Here is a 19,224-nt window from a genome sequence, read left to right as displayed (position 1 = left end):
ACGGTAGGCGTTTCACCATCGCCACTGACCACAAGCCGCTCCTCGGCCTCCTAGCCCCCGATCATCAGACCCCCCAGATTCTGTCTCAGAGGGTCTTAAGGTGGAACCAGTTCCTGAATTCATACACTTACGCACTGATACACCGCCCCGGTAAAGCAATGGGACACGCAGATGCCCTCAGCCGCCTGCCGCTACCCACAACGGACCCAGATCCCGCCCCGGCACACGGGGTGATGCTCATGGAGTCGCTCCCCGAGCGCCCACTGCACGCGGACGAGGTGGCTCGGGCGACTGGGAGAGACCGCATCCTCGCACGGGTCAGGGACTGGGTGGGAAGGGGGTGGCCCTCGGGCAAGGTGGAAGAAGCATTCCGGCCGTTCGCGTCCAGGAAGGACGAGCTATCGACACACAAGGGGTGCATACTCTGGGGGAGCCGGGTGGTGGTGCCCCCCCCTGCGCAGACAGGTATTGGAAGATCTCCACGAGACCCACCCGGGCATCGTGAGAATGAAAGCCCTGGCCCCGAGCTACGTGTGGTGGCCGGGCATGGATGAGGAAATAGAGGGGTGGGTAAGAAGGTGCCAACCATGCCAGGAGTCCAGACCCAATCCGCCGTCCGCCCCGGTCCACAGGTGGGAGTCGAACGGGCGGCCGTGGTCCCGCCTCCATGTGGATTTCGCGGGGCCGTATCAGAGCCAGATCTTCTTTATACTTGTGGACGCATATACAAAATGGCTAGAGGTAATCCCGGTGGCCTCGACCTCCACCGCAGCAGCAGTCAGGGCGCTCAGAAGGGTCCTCTGCACACACGGGATCCCGGACACCCTGGTGACGGACAACGGCACGGCATTCACCTCCCGGGAATTCCGGGAGTTCACCGACCGGTACCTCATAAGGCACATAAGGTCCGCACCATTCCATCCAGCCACCAACGGCCAGGCGGAGCGCATGGTGCGGACCACCAAAGAGGCCCTTGGCCGTATAGTACATGGGGATTGGGACCACCGCCTCCCAGCATTCCTGTTCCACAACAGGATCACCCCAAACCCTGTAACCGGTTTCAGCCCCGCAGAACTGCTCATGGGGAGGAAACTGACCACGCGTCTAGATAGGCTACACCCGGACCGGGCGCCGGATGTCCACGGGTCCCCCGAGGTCCGGGAAGCAGTGAGAGGATTCTTCCCGGGCGACCCAGTGTATGCGAAAAACTTCGCAAGCGGCCCCGAGTGGTTGGCGGGAAGGGTTCTGAGGGTGACAGGCTCCCGGTCATACGAGGTAACCACCGCCGGAGGCCAGGTGCTGAGACGGCACATCGACCAGCTGCGCCGCCGCACCCTACCCGAGGAGGCAGAAGAGGCAGAGAGTAGGGAACCGCCAGCAACGGAACCGCCAGAAGGGGCCCCGCCAATACAGGAGCTACCCACGTACGAGGCCCCCGCAGCCGCGGGACCAGAACCGGAGCCAGCACCAGACCCGGGCCGGCAACAGCCAGAAACGGCGCCACCCACGTTGGGATCGGGCCCCACACCAACGGCAACCCCGAGGAGATCAACACGGGAACGCAGGGCGCCAGCATACCTACAGGACTATGTAGTTTAAACTAGGAGGGGAGGAGTGTAGTGTATCGGACTCAGCGCAAGCGCCGCGCGACCCGAGCCACCCTCGGGTCGCCGTGCGCAGCGCGGGAAAAGCAACCGCCAATCCTGACCAAGGGCGGGAAGTTTAACTGGCCAGGATTGGGCTGGCCAGCCAAGGGGATGTTCCGGGATGCATGTATATATTAGCGGACCCGGCCGCGTGTTCCCAGTTTTTGTGATGTACCAACCAATAAAGACCTATGCCTTCACCACGTCTCGTCTCCCAGTACATTACAGCTTCTTTGCAGACAAAGCCCAGCAGGAATTCATTTTCATATTAGACCACACCCCCTGATGCCAAGCCAGCTGGAACTGCGTTTCTGCTCAAAAAAAAGCTCTGGGCATGCCTGTGCAGAGCCTGTGAATGAAGTGCCACTTCTGTCATCCATGTCAGAGTCAGTTCTATTCAAATGTAACCAACTTCCTGGTATCTTTACTGTCTGATATGGGAAACTAAAATGTACCATGCCTTACGTTAACCCCAATCAGCCTTCTAAAACATCTTCACAACCTTCTGAATCATATTCTATATCTCAAGCAATTTAACACATTGCCAGTCTGGCTTCCACCTCAAACCGAACATTAATCTGCAGTCTGCAGCAGTTCTGCTAAATCCAGCTTCCTTGAAACATATGTTCCTTCTTCTCAATTCTTCCTCCAAGGCTTAATATTCTATGTTAATAAGTACTGAAGTATGGTAAGCTTATCTTAGAGCTGAAATACTTAAAATTGACCTGTGTCATTTTCTGGAAAAAAGCTCCAAGTTGTAATGCAGATAGCCCATGGCAATTTGAAGATCTGAATTTCATTATTCCTTCTGCTGAAATTCTTTTATTTCCCCCAACATGTGGGACATCAGAGCAATATGGAAGTAAATCAAGCTTAGGTAGAGTTGCCAGCTTCCAGGTGGGGTCTGGAGATCTCCCACTTTTACAACTGATCTCCCGCTGGCAAAGATCAGCTCCTCTGGAGAAAATGGCTGCTTTGAAGGATGGATTCTATGGCATTGTATCATGCTGAGGCCCCTCCCCACCCTTTCCTGGATCCATCCCCCAAATCATCAGTATTTTCCAACACAGACCTGGGAACCTTAAGCTGATGGCTCATATGCATAATATACTTTCCCAGTTGGTTCTTGTCAAGGTCCCTTCCTGCAGTTTTCATTCCACATTCATCTTAACCTAATCCAGTTTTCTTTATGGTACATTCTTGAACAGATTGAACAGAGAGGGAGATAAAATACATCCTTACCTGACATCTTTGTGCAGATGACACAACATTACTGACAGAAATGACTATTGATGAAAGTTGAACATCAGGAAGCCAAAAGTGATAACTACTTAGGAATTACACAACTTTAAGATTGACAATGAAGAAACTGAAAGATTTTCTATTCTTTGGCTCCATCATCAACCAAAAGGGAGACAAACTAAGAAATCAGAAGGAGATTAAAACTAGGAAGGGCAGCCATGAAGGAGCTAGAAATGATCCTTAAGCATAAGGATGTATTGCTAGCTATCAAGAGCAAGATAATTCATACTCTACTGTTCACCATTATTATGTATGGGTGGGAAAGTTGGACGAAGAAAGCTGATTCATTTGAAATGTGGAGTTGGAGGAAAGTTTTATGGATACTGTGGACTGCCAAAAAGACAAATAAATGGGTTACAGATCAAATCAAGCTTGAACTCTTCCTAGAAGCTAAAATGACTAAACTAAGGCTACTATATTTTGATCACATTATGAAAAGAAAAGAATAGCTGGAAAAGACAATAATGCTAGGAAAGGTTGAAGGCCGCAGGATAAGATATGGATTGATTCAATAAAGGAAGCCACAGCCCTCAGTTTGCAAGATCTGAGCAAGGCTGTTAACCATAAGACATTTGGGAGGTCATTAATTCACAGGATTGCCATGTGTTGGAAGTGACAAGATGGAACCTGACACACACACATTCATGCCAAAGTTCACTAAGCATCTAAACTTAAACTCTTGAAGTCCTCCATAGTTGCTTAATGGCAATTGCTTCTCAATAGAGACACATGACTGGTTTGTTAAACAAAGGAACTCTGCAATAAATGGCTTATTTATCAGAGTTGATATATACATACATGGTCATGTGCATAGCATCCAGAATGTCCCTAATCGATCACTGACTATTATAAATTTTGACCCAGCAGACCGTCTATTAGAAATTCAGTAGGGATGTATACTTCAGCTTTTTGGGGGGACTCTGTTACATTGCTGTCCTTAACACCAGGGCAACATCTGGCCTTAGAGCTGCAAGTGGTAGATTAGCCATGCATTATCACCTGCCAGGTGTTTGATAAAATTATAGCATATTTTTATTAATATACTTTAATTATGTATTCTATGAATGTTTGTTTTAGTTTGTTTTTTTAAAATAAAACCCCCTTAATAAACCATCTGGAGCTGCAAGTGCATGAGTTTAATTAAGCCCCTAGTGAGCTGCATTACATAGTTTACATTTCACATATGGCCTGCTCTTTATTAACTCTTAATAGAGAGTGTTCATTTGACTTTGAATTATACATGTTCTGCAAACCCAGTTCATTATGCAGATGTGAAAAATATTTGTTATTACAAAAGATGTGTCCCTTATTCCAGGATACCACATTTGTGTAGAAAATTATGAATATCCTCTTTCTTCAGAGTACTTACTGATGTACTGGCAAATCACCTATGTAAAATGTTCAGCCAAAATTTTCTTTGGCTTAGTCATTAAGGCAATCATGCAATACTGCACTATATCCTCTTTTCCTTTTTTCATGGGCATTGTTCCATACATGAGAGTCCCCTACTTTCAGGGCTTTTTCTTTCTTTTAGCAGGAACTCCTTTGCATATTAGGTCACATACCCCTGAGGTAGCCAATCCTCCTGGAGCTTACAGTAGGCCCTGTAAGCTCTTGGAGGATTGGCTACATCACGGGTATGTGGCCTAATATACAAAAGAGTTCCTGCTAAAAAAAAAAAAAAGCCCTATAGTCTTACTATAGAAGTTGTGTGATTTTCACATAGCAGAGTAGCTAAATCAGTCCCTCAAAATTTGTTGGATAGTTTTCACTTAATTCTGGCAATGTTTTGTTTCAACAAAGCTGATCTTTTCTCTGCCCCAATTTATGGCATTGGATACTAAGCTCCTTCCTTCAAAGTAGAAAATTTAAGGCTCAACTGGATGATTAGGCTTCCTAAATCCCCCACCTACCCGGGGGACACCCAATTTGGAGCCTTCTCCCCCCGCTCGCCAAAAATCTGGAAAGCGGGGGGGGGGGGAATGGTGGCCCTTCCCACCCAACCCTGATCCCAGCAGCTTCTCCTTGTCCTTCCCTTCCCACCCAGCCCTGATCGCAGCAGCCTTTCTTCAGTTTTCCCAGGCTGCTTCCCGCCCCCAATCGGCTGGCTGGCTGGGAGTGGGGGAGAGGGAGGCCCGCCCGCAAAGGACCATGTGCCTTTGCACCTCCGGAGGATTGACATGAAAGGCTTCAATTTAGGATGGTGTGTCCGTGTTTCTGTGAAGAAGCTGGCAGCAACTGGTGAGTAGAGAGGCCAATCCGCTGCTTCAGACTCTCCAGAAAGGGGGGGGGAAGTCTTCATTATTCCCTATGTGATCGATTCTCATAGGGTATAATGGGGAATTGTTCTGGAGGTTTCGGGGGCTCTGGGGGAGCTGTTTTTTGAGGTAGAGGCACCAAATTTTCAATATAGTATCTAGTGCCTCTCCCCAAAGTACCCCCCAAGTTTCAAAATGATTGGACCAGGGGGTCCAATTCTATGAGCCCCAAAAGAAGGTGCCCCTATCCATTTAAAAAGGTGTGCTGTCTCTTTAAATGTGATGACCAGAACTCTCTTGGAGTTCAATTATGCTTGTCACACCCTTGTTCCTGGCTCCGCCCCCAGTGTCTCTGGCTCCACCCCCAAAGTCTCCTGGCTCCACCCCCAAAGTCCCGAGATATTTCTTGAATTGGACTTGGGAACCCTATGGATGATTGAGAACTATATCTGGGTTCTCTGACCTGACTGCACTATCAACTACATACACACTGCTGGGAATTCAGCTCCCATTTGTGCAGAGCCTCAAATTCAGATTGTGACTATGGTGTGAGAGAAGAAATGGCTTCAACCTTTCCCCTCCCCCCATTTTCTAATCCTGAAATGGGCCTGGGGGAACACATGAGCTGTGCATTCTTGGGAACTAAGTTCTCAGCAGCATGGTGAGTGGCTTGTGGTATTGACAGTCAAATCCACGGACCAGACTCAAAAAATCATCTTGCCTAGTTCGGCCCTCAGAGTTGTTGAAATGATCACCAGATACACTGATGTCCCCAAATCAGTGCTATGTTTTATTCTTGCTTTCTTTTCAGTCTAATCAAATATTCTTCTAATTATACCAATGTGATTAGCTTTATATATACACACTGCTTTTATTTAAGTGTCCAGTTCATAAAACAACAACAAACATTTCATTCCATATCTTCACTAAACAATGAATTTAAAGTAGAGACAGAGGCATTGGACGTTTAAAACATGAGTAATTTCATTAAAATAGCATCCCCGACTTTGTTATACAGCTACATAACTTTGTAAAGCAAAGAAAATTATTACCATCAATTATAAGAACATCATTTGACAAGCCTGCAATTAATCTACTATTTTTTTACATATCTGTTGTTCCATGATGCCAATGAAAATGCTGGGCATTAATTGACTCAACACCAGTTAGTGATAGATGGCTCAGACTGTAAAGTGGCTATTAATCTTTAGCAAAATCAACTGTTTTATTGCCAGAATGTTTTGGTGCTTCAGGAAAAAAATGATATGGTATTCAGGGAGCCTACTGTATATGTCTGCAATCTGTATATGTTCTCATTATTGTTTTTAAATATTTAGGTTATCATGAATAATTCTGAATTGTGTTATGCAGCATAGGAACAATCCACTACCAAGATCTCTTGTATATGAAACTGATATAGTCTCAAACTAGAAACCTTCCAAGCCTCCTTACCAATCCATGATGTGGAAAAACAACTTTCTAAGGGTGGAAAAACAGGCTATGGTTACTTACCTAGTTTCTTAAGTTTCTCTCTACATGCGGATCCCCACCAGCCCTGGGGACTCTGCCCTGTCTCTAAGACCTTCTGGCCACTGTGAAGCAGGTAACCAACGGTCATTTTGTAGAAAAATAGGTGGTGGAGCTCATCCAGGGATTGTTATTCAGCTGCACCTACTATTCAATGGACAAAGAGATGGAACTCTCAGAAGGAGGAGGAGAAACTCTCAGAAAGTTTCAGGAGCTGTGCTCCTGTGAGATCCCACTGAATCTGAGGCCTGCAGGTAACTATATCCTATCCATGTTTTTGCTTTCTTATTATGGAATTCTTCTGCCTTCATGACCTAACCTTGCTGGGTTCCCTTTCTTTAGAGCATCTGCCTATCTGCCTCCTCCTCAAACTGCTGCTGTCTTGCACCCTGATCTTATCTTGAGAAGAATCTCCAGTATTGGCCTGCTTGACCTTAGGGCTGGTTTTGCTCTTATCTAATGGCCTTCAATTTCTGATGACTTCTTTAGTGCCATCTCTTGCTGCTGATCACACTGGAACTCCCTACTATCCCCGTCTAACACCTAATCCCGAGAAGACTGCCCATAGCAATTTTGCAGACAGTAAACTCCAGGGCAATATATAGAATATATTTACAAACAGGGCTTTTTTTGTAGAAAAAGCCCAGCAGGAACTCATTAGTATGTGAGGACACACCTCTAACATCACCATCATTTACATACTAGGCCACACCTCTGACATCACCAAAAGCGATATACTGTGTACAATTCTGGTCACCACACCTCAAAAAAGATATTCTAGCATTGGAAAAAGTCCACAAATATATAGCCATATATATAGCCATCAATGTTCCCTCTTAGCTGACAAAGAGAGAGAGAGAGGGAGGGAAGGAAGGAAGGAAGGAAGTGTGGGGGTGGGAAATAAGGCAAACAGAGAAAAAGAAATATTGACAGAAAGACTGAAAGAAATACAGAAAGAGTGAGAGAGTTGGAAACAAAGCAAATAGACAGGGAAAAAGACAGACAGACAGAATGAATGAGAGAGAGAGAGAGAGAGAGAAACGGAAAGAAAATAAAAGAAACAAAGAAAAGGGGAGAAGGGATGGGACCTTTAAAATTGTTGCTTGTCACAGTAAGCCCACCGCACAGCGCAGCGGGGCGTCCTAACCCCTGGCGGGCCAGCGGAGCAAGGGGAAAAGCCACGGAGGAGTGGCAGGGTCCCTCAACCCCAGCTGGCAGGCGGAGGGCAGGGAAAGGCCACGGAGGTGTGGCAGGGCTCCCGGACCCCCACAATGCCGGCGGAGGGTGGGAAAAGGCTGCAGAGGCGTGGCAGGGCCCCCAACCCCCGCCAGGTCGGTGGAGGGCAGGGAAAAGCCACAGAGGCATGGCAGTCCCCCCCGACCCCTGCCAGGCCAGCAGAGGACAGGAAAAAGCCGCGGAGGCACTGCAGGGACCCCGACCCCCGCCAGGCCGGCGGAGGGTGGGGAAAGGCTGTGGAGGTGCAGCAGGGCCCCCGGACCCTTGCCAGGCTGACAGAAGGCGGAGAAAATGCCAAGGCGATGCCACAGGGACTTACGATCCCTGCTGGCCGGTGGAGAATTGGAGGAAAGCCGGGCAAGCGCGGTTGGGTCCCCTGACCCCCGGCTAGCTGGGAAGCTGCCTGGGATGTGCTGGAATGCTGGCTAAGGCAGCCAGAACGGCGTTCCGGTGTGTTCTGACTCAAAAAAAGCCCTGTTTACAAATACTATTCTTATCACTGGGGTTTATGCTAGATATATTTATTCATTCCTGGTCCTTTTGTTTATGGAAATCCCTTCCCCAAAAAAGATCTCTGCAGAAATCAACTAAATGTTTATAGCCTACAGAGAACATTTACTTTATTTCTAGTGGTCTAGAGATAAACCACTAAAGTAAGAAAAATAACCAGTTCACCATAATGTTTCCATTTTTTAAAACTAGTTTATAAATATAATGCCTTTAAATTCCTCTTGCCCTTTTACCTTGATGATTCTCCTTGAAGGAATCCTTTCATATTAACTTGTTCACTGAGGAACCATGTGTTGTGTGCTGAGTAGGATTCTTGGTTCTATCTAGAATGTACACTCAGGACCAATGCTCCCTTTAAGCCGTGGAGTCTTGTGAGCAAAAACTCTGCTTTGTAAGCTACTAGCATTAAAGTTGTAAGCTCCTACATAAATTAGTTTGCTCTGGGGCCACCGTTCCTGAACTAAGAAAAAAAAATGTGTGAGCCAGAGGATAAAAAACTATGAGCTAGCTCATGCTAACTCAGCTTAGGGAACACTGCACAGGGGGAACACTGCTCAGAGGGAACACTGTTGTATGCATAGAGCTCTCAATAGTTTGTATTTTTAAATAAGCAAAGCATATGGAACTTTCATTCACATTGGGAATGTGGTGCAGCTTTGCATATGAGTGTGTTTTGGGTCTCTAGGAGGAAAGATGGTATCAACAATGGCTCTTGATTATTGTTCTATTGCTGGCCAATGTTTGTTTGTTAAATTGTTGTATGTCATTAAAGGTTACTTTGACTTGAGTATGTTGTGTATGTGTGTGGGGGGGAGTCCAAGGATTCCTTGTCTTCCTAAATCAAAGGGCCTCCTGTAAGATCACCTTGTATCAAGTTCTGTATGTCTGTCTATGGGGAGAAACTGCAGCCATGCAATAGGAGATGGGAAAGGCATTATCTCCTCCATCAATAAAAACTGAGATCTTGCAGCTACTTAAAAGAAAAGACAGGCTGGGAGCTCCATACATAGACCACCCAGTTCATCATATTTGTTCCATACATAGACCTGCTCCATACATAGACCTGCCAGTTCATCATATTTGTTTGTCAGAGGCAATCAGGCAGTCTGACAAATGGGAAAGATCATTGTTGTCTGTTTTGAGTTTGTCTTGTAACAGGTTTTCTCTAGGTATCATTCTGGCTTTGTTAATCTGTTTTTAATTTAATTTATTTAATTTGTTAAGCTGTTGTTAATTTACAAAGCCGGAATGATACCTAGAGAAAACCTGTTACAAGACAGACCCAAAAAAGACAACAACAGAACACCACTAGTGGTCACACACAACTCTCAACTGAAAACAGTTCAACGTATTGTCAATGATTTACAACCTCTATTGGACAGTGACAGTTCTCGTTCAACAGTACTGGGGGGAGGGGGTTAAACCTTTTCTTGCACACAGACAGCCCCCTAATCTCAAACAACTCCTCACCCACAACAATACAACATCTCACTTGAGCACGGACACTGGTACTAGAGGTTGCAATGAACCCAAGTGCCAACTTTGCTGCCACATACAAATTATTATTATTATTATTATTATTATTATTATTATTATTATTATTATTATTATTATTATTATTATTTAAGACCAACAACGTTTTATTTGAGGTAAGAGCTTTCATGTGGACTGTGCATTGCCCAGTAGAGGTTGTTGATAATGTGTTGAACTTGAACTTTTTTGAGTTGGGGGTTATATGTGACTACTGGACAATGACAGCTGTTTTTCACAAAGACTGAGGGGCAAATGTTTTCTTGCGCACAAACCACCATGCAGTCTCAACCAACTCTTCACCCACAATAATGCAATATCTAATTTGAACATGGACACAGGTACCTGAGCTTGCAATAAACCCAGATGCCAACTTTGCTGCCACGTATACCCAGAGAACACAATCACTGGACCTAACAACATCAACTGCACCATCTCAGGCTCATTCATCTTCCAGCATTACATATGCCATTAAATGCCAACAATGCCCTTCGGTTCTCTACATAGGGCAAACAGGACAAACCCTACAACAAAGGATAAATGGACACAAATCTGACATCAGGAATCACAAAACTGAGAAACCTGTGCGAGAACAGTTTAACCTTCCAGAACATTCACTGGGTGACCTCAAAGTTGCTGTTTTACTGCGCAGGAACTTCAAGAACAGAATGGAGAGGGAAATTGCTGAATTACAAATTGTTATGAAACTTAGAACAAACATATCCCCAGGACTGAACATGGATATTGGGTTTTTTTAATCTCATTACATATTAAACCCACTTTCACCAAGTATTACTATATATCCACAGTATTCCAATGTATTTCTCTTTTAGGATAGTGTATCAGAATAATGTTTTTGTATTGACATACTCAAACAAGGGATATTGGCTGTTATCTCATTACATATACTAAACCCATCTTCCACTATATTTTAATGTATTTTTTTCTAATGGCAAACTAGAATGATGTATATATATATGTTACATGTTAAAAGGTAAATAAGTTGGACAGGAAAAACTTCTGGGAAAGAAATGCCCTCATTTTGACCCAGGCTTATTAGCAATAGAATAATTAACAGACATTCTCATATGTTACTGTTTTATTGGTTTCCCATGCTAATGCAACCCAGATCAAAGGTTTTCTGAATTTGTTAATTTTACTATTCTGCTATTGGATTTTAACTTTGCACCACTTTGCATTCTAACCCTATAAGCTATACACCATTTCTCATCTGAAGAAGTGTGCATGCACATGAAAATTTACATTCTGAATAAAAGTTTGTTGGTCTTAAAGGTAATACTTGACTCCTGCTTTGTTCTACTGCTTCAGACCAACATGGCTGCCCACCTGGATTGGTCAAACAGTGTGTGAGGGGAAGCTTGTCTTTGTGTCAAGAAACCTGCGATAAATTGCCAAGGAGCTCCATGGCTTCCCTGGAGGGTTTGAAAACTGCTGCTCAAGTCGTTTATTTCCCTTGGCTATTCCTTTCCCCTCAGCTCTCAACTCATCCCCTACTGTCAGCTGATGATGAAAGCTGAACAACTCAAATGTCACCCCCAGGCTTTTTTTTTTTTTTTGCACAAAGTAAACACCAACATTAAATATATTTGCAGTCGGATCATGTGATGCAATCTCCAGTCTGTTTTTACTTCTACTGCACCATCATCATAAACATTATTTATTTTGCTACTGGGAGGCAACAGAATCCTGCCTCCTAGTATTTGCAGATTTCACCATTTGCAGTGATCCTGGGAAATGATCTCCCTCAAATGGCAGGTGTCTACTGTAGCTGATGCGTGTTTTGTAAGATGCTGTAAAAGCCAGGCCATTATTGTGGCTAGAAACAAAAACACTCCCCCCCCCCATGCCAGTCTCATTTTCCTGCTCTTTTCAGAGCTCTAAATACACTGACATACCTCCCCAGAGAAAGCTTGTCCATTCAGTAGGTGTTCTGACCCTTGGCTGTCTTCACTTCCAAAGTGTAATCGGATCTCCTCCAAGCGGTGACTGTATGTCATGGGCCCTCCAGAGATGTTGACCAAATGTTCTTTGTCCAGTCGTAGAGAAACATGCCTCCCTGTATTATACATTGTTCCACTGACCTAAACAAAGCAAAATAAATAATATGAAGGTAGAAAGCCTTGATTCATTTCAGTTTTCCCTTCCCCCCAAATATTGTCTGGTTGATCTAGAACCAATTAAAAAGAAAATAAAAGCTACAAGTTAATTCACACAACCTTAAGGCTTAATTTTTGTGCTTTGATCATTTTACTGCATATTGAATTATTTTAATAAGTATACATCATGTAATTTATGTATGTGTGAGCATATACACACATACATACACACATTGTAGCCAGCAGTGTACAGGGAAACACAATAAATGTGACTAGTTTGCCTCTAAATAAGTAAGATTCTGAAAGTATTCCTTGTACAAGACTTGAATGATAGCTTCATTACAGAATTTCGGGCACACAAATGGCGAATATTTCAACTAAAGGATAAATTATTTATATTATACTTAAACATAGCAGAAACTCTACTCATTTGTTCTCACTGAAAAATTTATAAAAACAATTGGCTGAAAGAAGAACAGAATATCTTTACAATGGAAGAAATTCCGGCATATACAATGATCTTCTGGCCTCATACATGATGGGGGTAAAATGTTTGTTCATCATAGTTTTTCAACACAAGTAGTCTGCACTTGGCTCCAAGGCACACTGGCCATATAATTGAAAGATATTTGCTAGCAGACACAATTCTCACCCTGGACGGTAAATCCTCTATTCAGGGCAAATAGATTGGTTCTCTGGTTTGTCTGCAATATTTTTCGTTGGATCACATATTGGCTTTTACTGTGAACATTGAAAAATTGTAATGCCTGGGTACATGGTAGTATTTAGCTAATATCAGCAAGGCAAAGAAGAAACATTTTGGTGGAAAATGATCAAGCTGCCTTTATTGAGCTTTTGCTTTTAATAAATCGAGGGTGGAAGACCCTAAAAACAACAACAATGTTCACAAGAGGGTCCAGTGTCCAAACACAAAGCACCCAGAAGACTACCCATCCAAGTCTGAAATAATGATCAAGAATACGATTATGTTACTACTGAAATATTGTGCTCCCAAACTGAATCCACACATCATTATACTACAGTAGTCCTTTGCAACAGTATCTGTCTTATTAACAGTACAGTCCACTTGTGAATGACTGCTACAAGATAGTGATAGCAAAATATCCAATAAGGTAGTATGCACATTTTGTTCAGTCAAAGCAGACAGCATTGTTAGATGGTCTGACTCAACATAAGGCAGGTTCATAGTTTCATGTGACCTTCCAGCTAGATTATGTCCAGACACATTTATGCTTCAATTCAAAGTAATCATGTTTCTCAACATTTTAGGAAAAAAATAAAGGGAAAAAAATCACTGGGCTGAATAGAGATAATACATTTAAATTATCTTAATTTGTATTAATCAGAGGAAGTCAAGCAATGGTATGATTTGCTGAGCTGTAATTTAAAAGGAAAAGCCTTCAGAATTACACGTGATATTCTATAATACATCAGCACTGTAATAATTAACTTTGCTGCAGCATCAGTTTATCTGTAACACTAATTACTGTGTTTAAAAAGTCTTGTTTTGTTGCACAGTTTCTTGCAAGAAAAGGTACAGGGCAGAGATAGGGGCGACCATAAATCACTTCTTCATTTCTCTGACATGGGTGTTTTATAGTCTCTTTTAAATTTCCAATCAGAATAAGAAAAGTTTTTATTTGTCACATGATGTCACTTATTAACAACAAGGGTAGAAACCCGCAACAGGTTAATGAGCTTAGCATTTTTCTGCTGGCTTATTGCCTTGACATTAGTAGGTTTGACAAATAAATATTAGGTTTCAACGGAGTCTGTGATGTGCCTTATTGAATTTAAGCTGTGGTGTTCTGCATAAGCAACTGCCTGCCTCAAGCTGGGTGTGTTATTCTGAAAAGATAAACAGGCAAAGAAAGATACCAAACTGGCTGCAAAGTCATTCTGCTGTTTTGAAAATGGCACCTCGCACGACCATTCCACCTGATTTTGTGGGCACTTTCACAACAGATACAAAATCCATTTTCTGACTCTGATGCAAATCTTTACTACGAGGGCTTTCTCATCTGGTATAAATATGACCCAGGCGGCCTCTTAACACAAATCTAATTATTCTCCATGGAATCTTAAAGAAATGTCAGCCACATTCCACAGGTTGACAGGCATTTGTGCTATGTTTGAATGTGGAATTCGCAAAATCGCTGATTTAATTTGTAGCTGTGGTAAGAAGATGTAACAGGGCATGTGCTCTTGGGAGGCTAGGAGGTTATTGGTGGTATAATGTTCTTGATCTTTTCTCCCTGGTCCATCTTATTCTCATGACTTGGCCCCACTTATTGTTTGTCAGTCAGATGCTGCCTACTACTAAAGAAATCCAGGTAAGCTCTTTACTTTTTCGGCAGTTTGGAAGCTGGGTTAAGTTTCCAGGTTGGTCTTTCTTTATTTAGCTCTCCAATTTCCACCTTGCCTTCCATGGAATGTTATCTGCTATGATAAGTTACAAGTGTCGGATGAAAAGCACTTATACTACATAGCTGCTTGGATCCAGACCAGAATTTTCTGCAGGCACTAGGATTTCCATCTACAACAGTGCTTCATAACAGTGAGCCCATTCCTATACACATGCTATCTTTAGAATGCATGGTAACTGAGGGCAAGATTTATAGTCTGAAATGAACCTAGTTTCTCAAAGATCCAAGTGGGCAGCCGTGTTGGTCTGAAGCAATAGAACAAAGCAGTAGACGAGTCTTAAAGGTGCAACTTGTCTACTGCTTTGTTCTAGTTCCTCAAAGTCACAGGAAGTTGTGTGAGTCCCCTCAGTTGATAGAAAAGACCTGTCACAGTATCTGTTTCCAGATACGTCAGCAACTTCTGTTTGTTCTGGCCTATATGGAGAGCCAGTTTGGTGTAGTGGTTAAGTGTGGTTAAGTGTGGTTAAGTGTGCGGACTCTTATCTGGGAGAACCGGGTTTGATTTCCCACTCCTCCACTTGCACCTGCTAGCATGGCCTTGGATCAGCCATAGCTCTGGCAGAGGTTGTCCTTAAAAGGTCAGCTGCTGTGAGAGCCCTCTCCAGCCCCACCCACCTCACAGGGTGTCTATTGTGTGGGAGGAAGGTAAAGGAGATTGTGAGCCGCTCTGAGACTCTTTGGAGTGGAGGGCGGGATATAAATCCAATATCATCTTCTTCATCTTCTATGTGACTAGCCATATGACTAGGGGTGGAATTTTAGCAGGAGCTCTGTCATGCCTGCCCCAGACCCAGCCCCTGCTAACTCTCAGCAGGTGCCTGCCCCTGACCCAGCCCCTGCTAACTCAGAGCAGGAGCCACCTGAAACTGATCAGGCCACACCGGGCCCTAGCTCATCCCCTCCTGAATCTCCACCACCTGTGAGCCGGCTCCGTGAAAAGAGACGGCAGGAGTTTAGAAATAGACGGAGAGAAGCACGCATGCGTGGGAGGAGAGATCTAAGCCCGGAGTACTAACGAGTTAACAAGCCAAGCACAGTATATCTGTAACCCTGGCCTTAGGGCAAACTGTGCTGGCAACGAACGATCCTACTCGGACGTGACCTCGCCCCGCACCCTCTTGCCTGCTGAGAGAACCCGTGTGCTCCTGACCCGGCTTGAACCTTGGACTTGGAACTGGACTCTGATTTTGCTCTGTGGACTGACTTAGGTACTTTGACTATATTCTGCTTGCTTCCTCTGGCTTTTGACCCTCTGCATTCCTGTGACGACGCGCTCTGTTTCTCCCTTCGGCTGGACTGATTTATGGTGTTGACTAATTAGGACTGAAAGATAACGTTTGTGCTGCTCCTTGAAAGAGCCCCAGCCGGCTGCAAACGCTCTGGCCGACTGCCAGGACATCAGCAGCCGTCCGTCTCTACCTGAAGGTCCGAGTTGTGACAAGCTCCTTTGCACATTAGGCCACACAACCCTGATCTTTTTTGTAAGCTCTTGGAGGATTGGCTACATCAGGGGTGTGTGGCCTAATATGCAAAGTAGCTCCTGCTAGAATTCCATCCCTGCATATGACACAATATGTGTGGGGGACAATCGTAGGCTCTGCTGTTTTTAGCTCCTGAGACAAGGTACCTACTTTGATATATCCAATTTTCTGCACTTCTTTAAGCCACAGCATACAAACAAAGAATGAAGGAAACTGCCATATGGATATATTCCAAATTTCATCAACATGGGTTTCCTTCCCTATGTTCCTTTTTAAAAAAATGTCATACACACAGAGAGGTTCTGTGGTGGATGCTCTGCCATAATCCTTAATTCAACATCCAGTCAATTTTCCATGCCACTCAGATTTTTCTGAGTTCTCATCATTCACATTAGATGTATGCAAATTCAGCATTAAAATTGTCATAATATGTTGAGGGGTTATGTGGATACTTTCTACACCTACTTAGAATTGCTGCTTTCTCATCTGTGCACGAGATGTCAAACATCTCCAACCCACAGAAGGAGAAATAACATTTGAGTTGAAAAAACTAAACTGACTGGATTCTTGCATAGCCATTTATTTATTTATTTTACTGGATTTATATCCTGCCCTCCCTGCTGAAGCAGGCTCAGGAGTCATCTAAGAAGGTCCTTTAGAAAGCCTCTTGAAATTTCTTCTGCCATGGCTAAATTTTAATACTGTCATCTTTTCCTGGCATGTTTTGCAATGCTGAATATTCTGTCAGCCTTTTTGTCTGAATTCTGTCTCACAGTCCTGGCAGAAATCTAGATACTTTAGCATACATTTGCTGCCATTGTGGGCCCTCTATATCCTGTTTCTTAAAAACAGTGGCATGGCTAAACAGAAAAGATATCTCCACATCTGACCTTACTTGATCTGCAGAACTGATTATTTGTGTCAGCATCTGTTGTAACCAGACGCGTAGAGAGGGGGGGGCGGGAAGGGCGGCCCGCCCCAGGTCTTGGGGTCCACGCGTTGGCAAGGGGGCCCCCAAAACAATGGCCGTGACGTTGCTGCGCCTGCGCTGAAAGGGGGGGGGGAGAAAAAGAATGGAAGCGCCTGTGGCGCCCGACAGCGTGAGGGGGAGCGCGCGCGCATGGCGGAAGAAGGGGGTGGGGAGCGGCGCGCGCACGCAGGGCTCCTCGTTCCCTTCCCTTCCCCCCTCCCCCTTTTTTCCCCCTCAGTCACTCACTCACACAATTGAAAGCATTAAGCAAAGCGCGGGAAAGGCGCGCCGCCCGCGTCCGTCGCTTTTCTCCTCTCTCGCTCGGAGTCGTCGCTCCCTCGCCTCAGATTGAAGGCGCGCATGCGGCAGCATGCGCACCAGCCTCCTCGGGCTTCTCCCGTGGCGGGGGGAGGGTCTTGTCCTTGGGGCTGGGGGCTGCCGCCTGGGCCGGGGGCTGCCGCCTGGGCCGCCCTCGCCGCCGCCGCCCTGGAAGCAGGTAAGAACTGGGGAAGCGTGGTCAAGTTACTGTGGCTCCATGCACTTCTGAAAGTTCTGTGCCTACCAATTCCAAGATTCATATCTTTACCACAATCAATCCTTTCTGCAGCTTCTGACTAACCCTTAAGAGAAATGCACTGCTCTATAGAGATAGGCTGAAGAATTTAGAGCTGAGTTAGAACTACAGTCCCATATGATTTAGAATGCGCTCTCTCTCTCTCTCTCTCTCTCTCTCACACACACACACACACACACACACATCCAATGCTGTGTTCACTGTGAGAATGCCAAATTGTTCAATTGCTCAAGTTATTTTATACTCATACTGAGCATATGAAGCTGCCTTATACTGAGCCAGACTGTTGGTCTGCCAACATCCTCATTGTCTACTCTGGCAGGATCTCCACCAAAGCTCTTCCTCATCCTCTGATATCTGACTCTCTTAACTGGAGATGCCAGCCACTGAACCTGGGATGTTCTGCATCCAAAGCACATGCTGTACTACTGACCACCCCCCCCCCCCAACTCTACTGCTTCTACGATCATTCCAGGCCCCACAATCTACTATGCACAAACTCAGCAAGGACTGCTTCCTGTATTGTAAAGAGATTTGCAGTAAATGCTACATGAATATATCCTTTACAAATGTTCATTCATTTATTTTGTATCAGGGTGTGAGGATAAAGGGCTTTTCCACATGCTTGATTTACTCCTGATTTTCTTGGCAGTCAATCCACAAAAACTGGAATAGTTTTGGACATGGGATTTTTTTTTGCACATCTGCCCTCCCTCTGCCTTTTCACAGTTGTGGAGTCAGTTTGTTTTCTTCCACACATGCCTTAAATAATCAGGATTTTCAAGGGAGGGTTCTATCATCATTGCTGGCATCACAATACCCCCTCCTTTTTATTTTTATGCATGCTTATATCAATAGTGTAGCTGAATTTTTTAAAAAAGATTGAAAATGAATACAAACTCAAAATGAAAAGAAAGAGCAGGGGACTCCACTGGCATATGGAAGGCTGCTTGAGGTAGCAATCCTGGGGCGGGAGGTGGTGGCAGCTGGCTATTGTGGGAGGGTCAGTGTGAGTTCCCCCATTCCTGCCTGCCTGCCTTTTCAACAGAAAGCCTAAAAGGGGAGCAGCTCTGCCACCTATCTGTTTATGAACTGTATGCAATGAATTATGGCTCTTCCAAATTGCATTTGTTTTTGCTGGTGCCAGAAGTTCCTTCCTTCCTTCCTTCCTTCCTTCCTTCCTTCCTTCCTTCCTTCCTTCCTTCCTTCCTTCCTTCCTTCCTTCCTTCCTTCCTTCCTTCCTTCCTTCCTTCCCTCCCTCCCTCCCTCCCTCCCTCCTTATGTTCTTATGTGACACAGAGTGTTGGACTGAATGGGCCACTGGCCTGATCCAACAGGGCTTCTCTTATGTTCTTATGTGACACAGAGTGTTGGACTGGATGGGCCACTGGCCTGATCCAACAGGGCTTCTCTTATGTTCTTATGTGATGCAGAGTGTTGGACTGGATGGGCCACTGGCCTGATCCAACAGGGCTTCTCTTATGTTCTTATGTGACACAGAGTGTTGGACTGGATGGGCCACTGGCCTGATCCAACAGGGCTTCTCTTATGTTCTTATGTGATGCAGAGTGTTGGACTGGATGGGCCACTGGCCTGATCCAACAGGGCTTCTGTTATGTTCTTATG

At 44.8% G+C, this 19,224-nt stretch overlaps 1 protein-coding gene across 1 annotated transcript in view; it reads right to left on the bottom strand.

Annotated features, from left to right (window-relative positions):
* The window catches only part of CA10 (carbonic anhydrase 10), a 546,255-nt gene that overhangs the window by 117,906 nt on the left and 409,125 nt on the right, over nt 1–19,224 (bottom strand). Inside the window, exon 5 of the mRNA XM_060252934.1 lies at nt 11,926–12,111. Within this exon, the coding sequence (XP_060108917.1) occupies nt 11,926–12,111 (186 nt within the window). The remainder of the gene's footprint in view (nt 1–11,925; nt 12,112–19,224) is intronic.

The sequence above is a fragment of the Heteronotia binoei genome, chromosome 13, assembly GCF_032191835.1.
Source record: "Heteronotia binoei isolate CCM8104 ecotype False Entrance Well chromosome 13, APGP_CSIRO_Hbin_v1, whole genome shotgun sequence".
NCBI lineage: Eukaryota > Metazoa > Chordata > Lepidosauria > Squamata > Gekkonidae > Heteronotia > Heteronotia binoei.
This window is presented reverse-complemented; position numbering and strand designations above follow the sequence as displayed.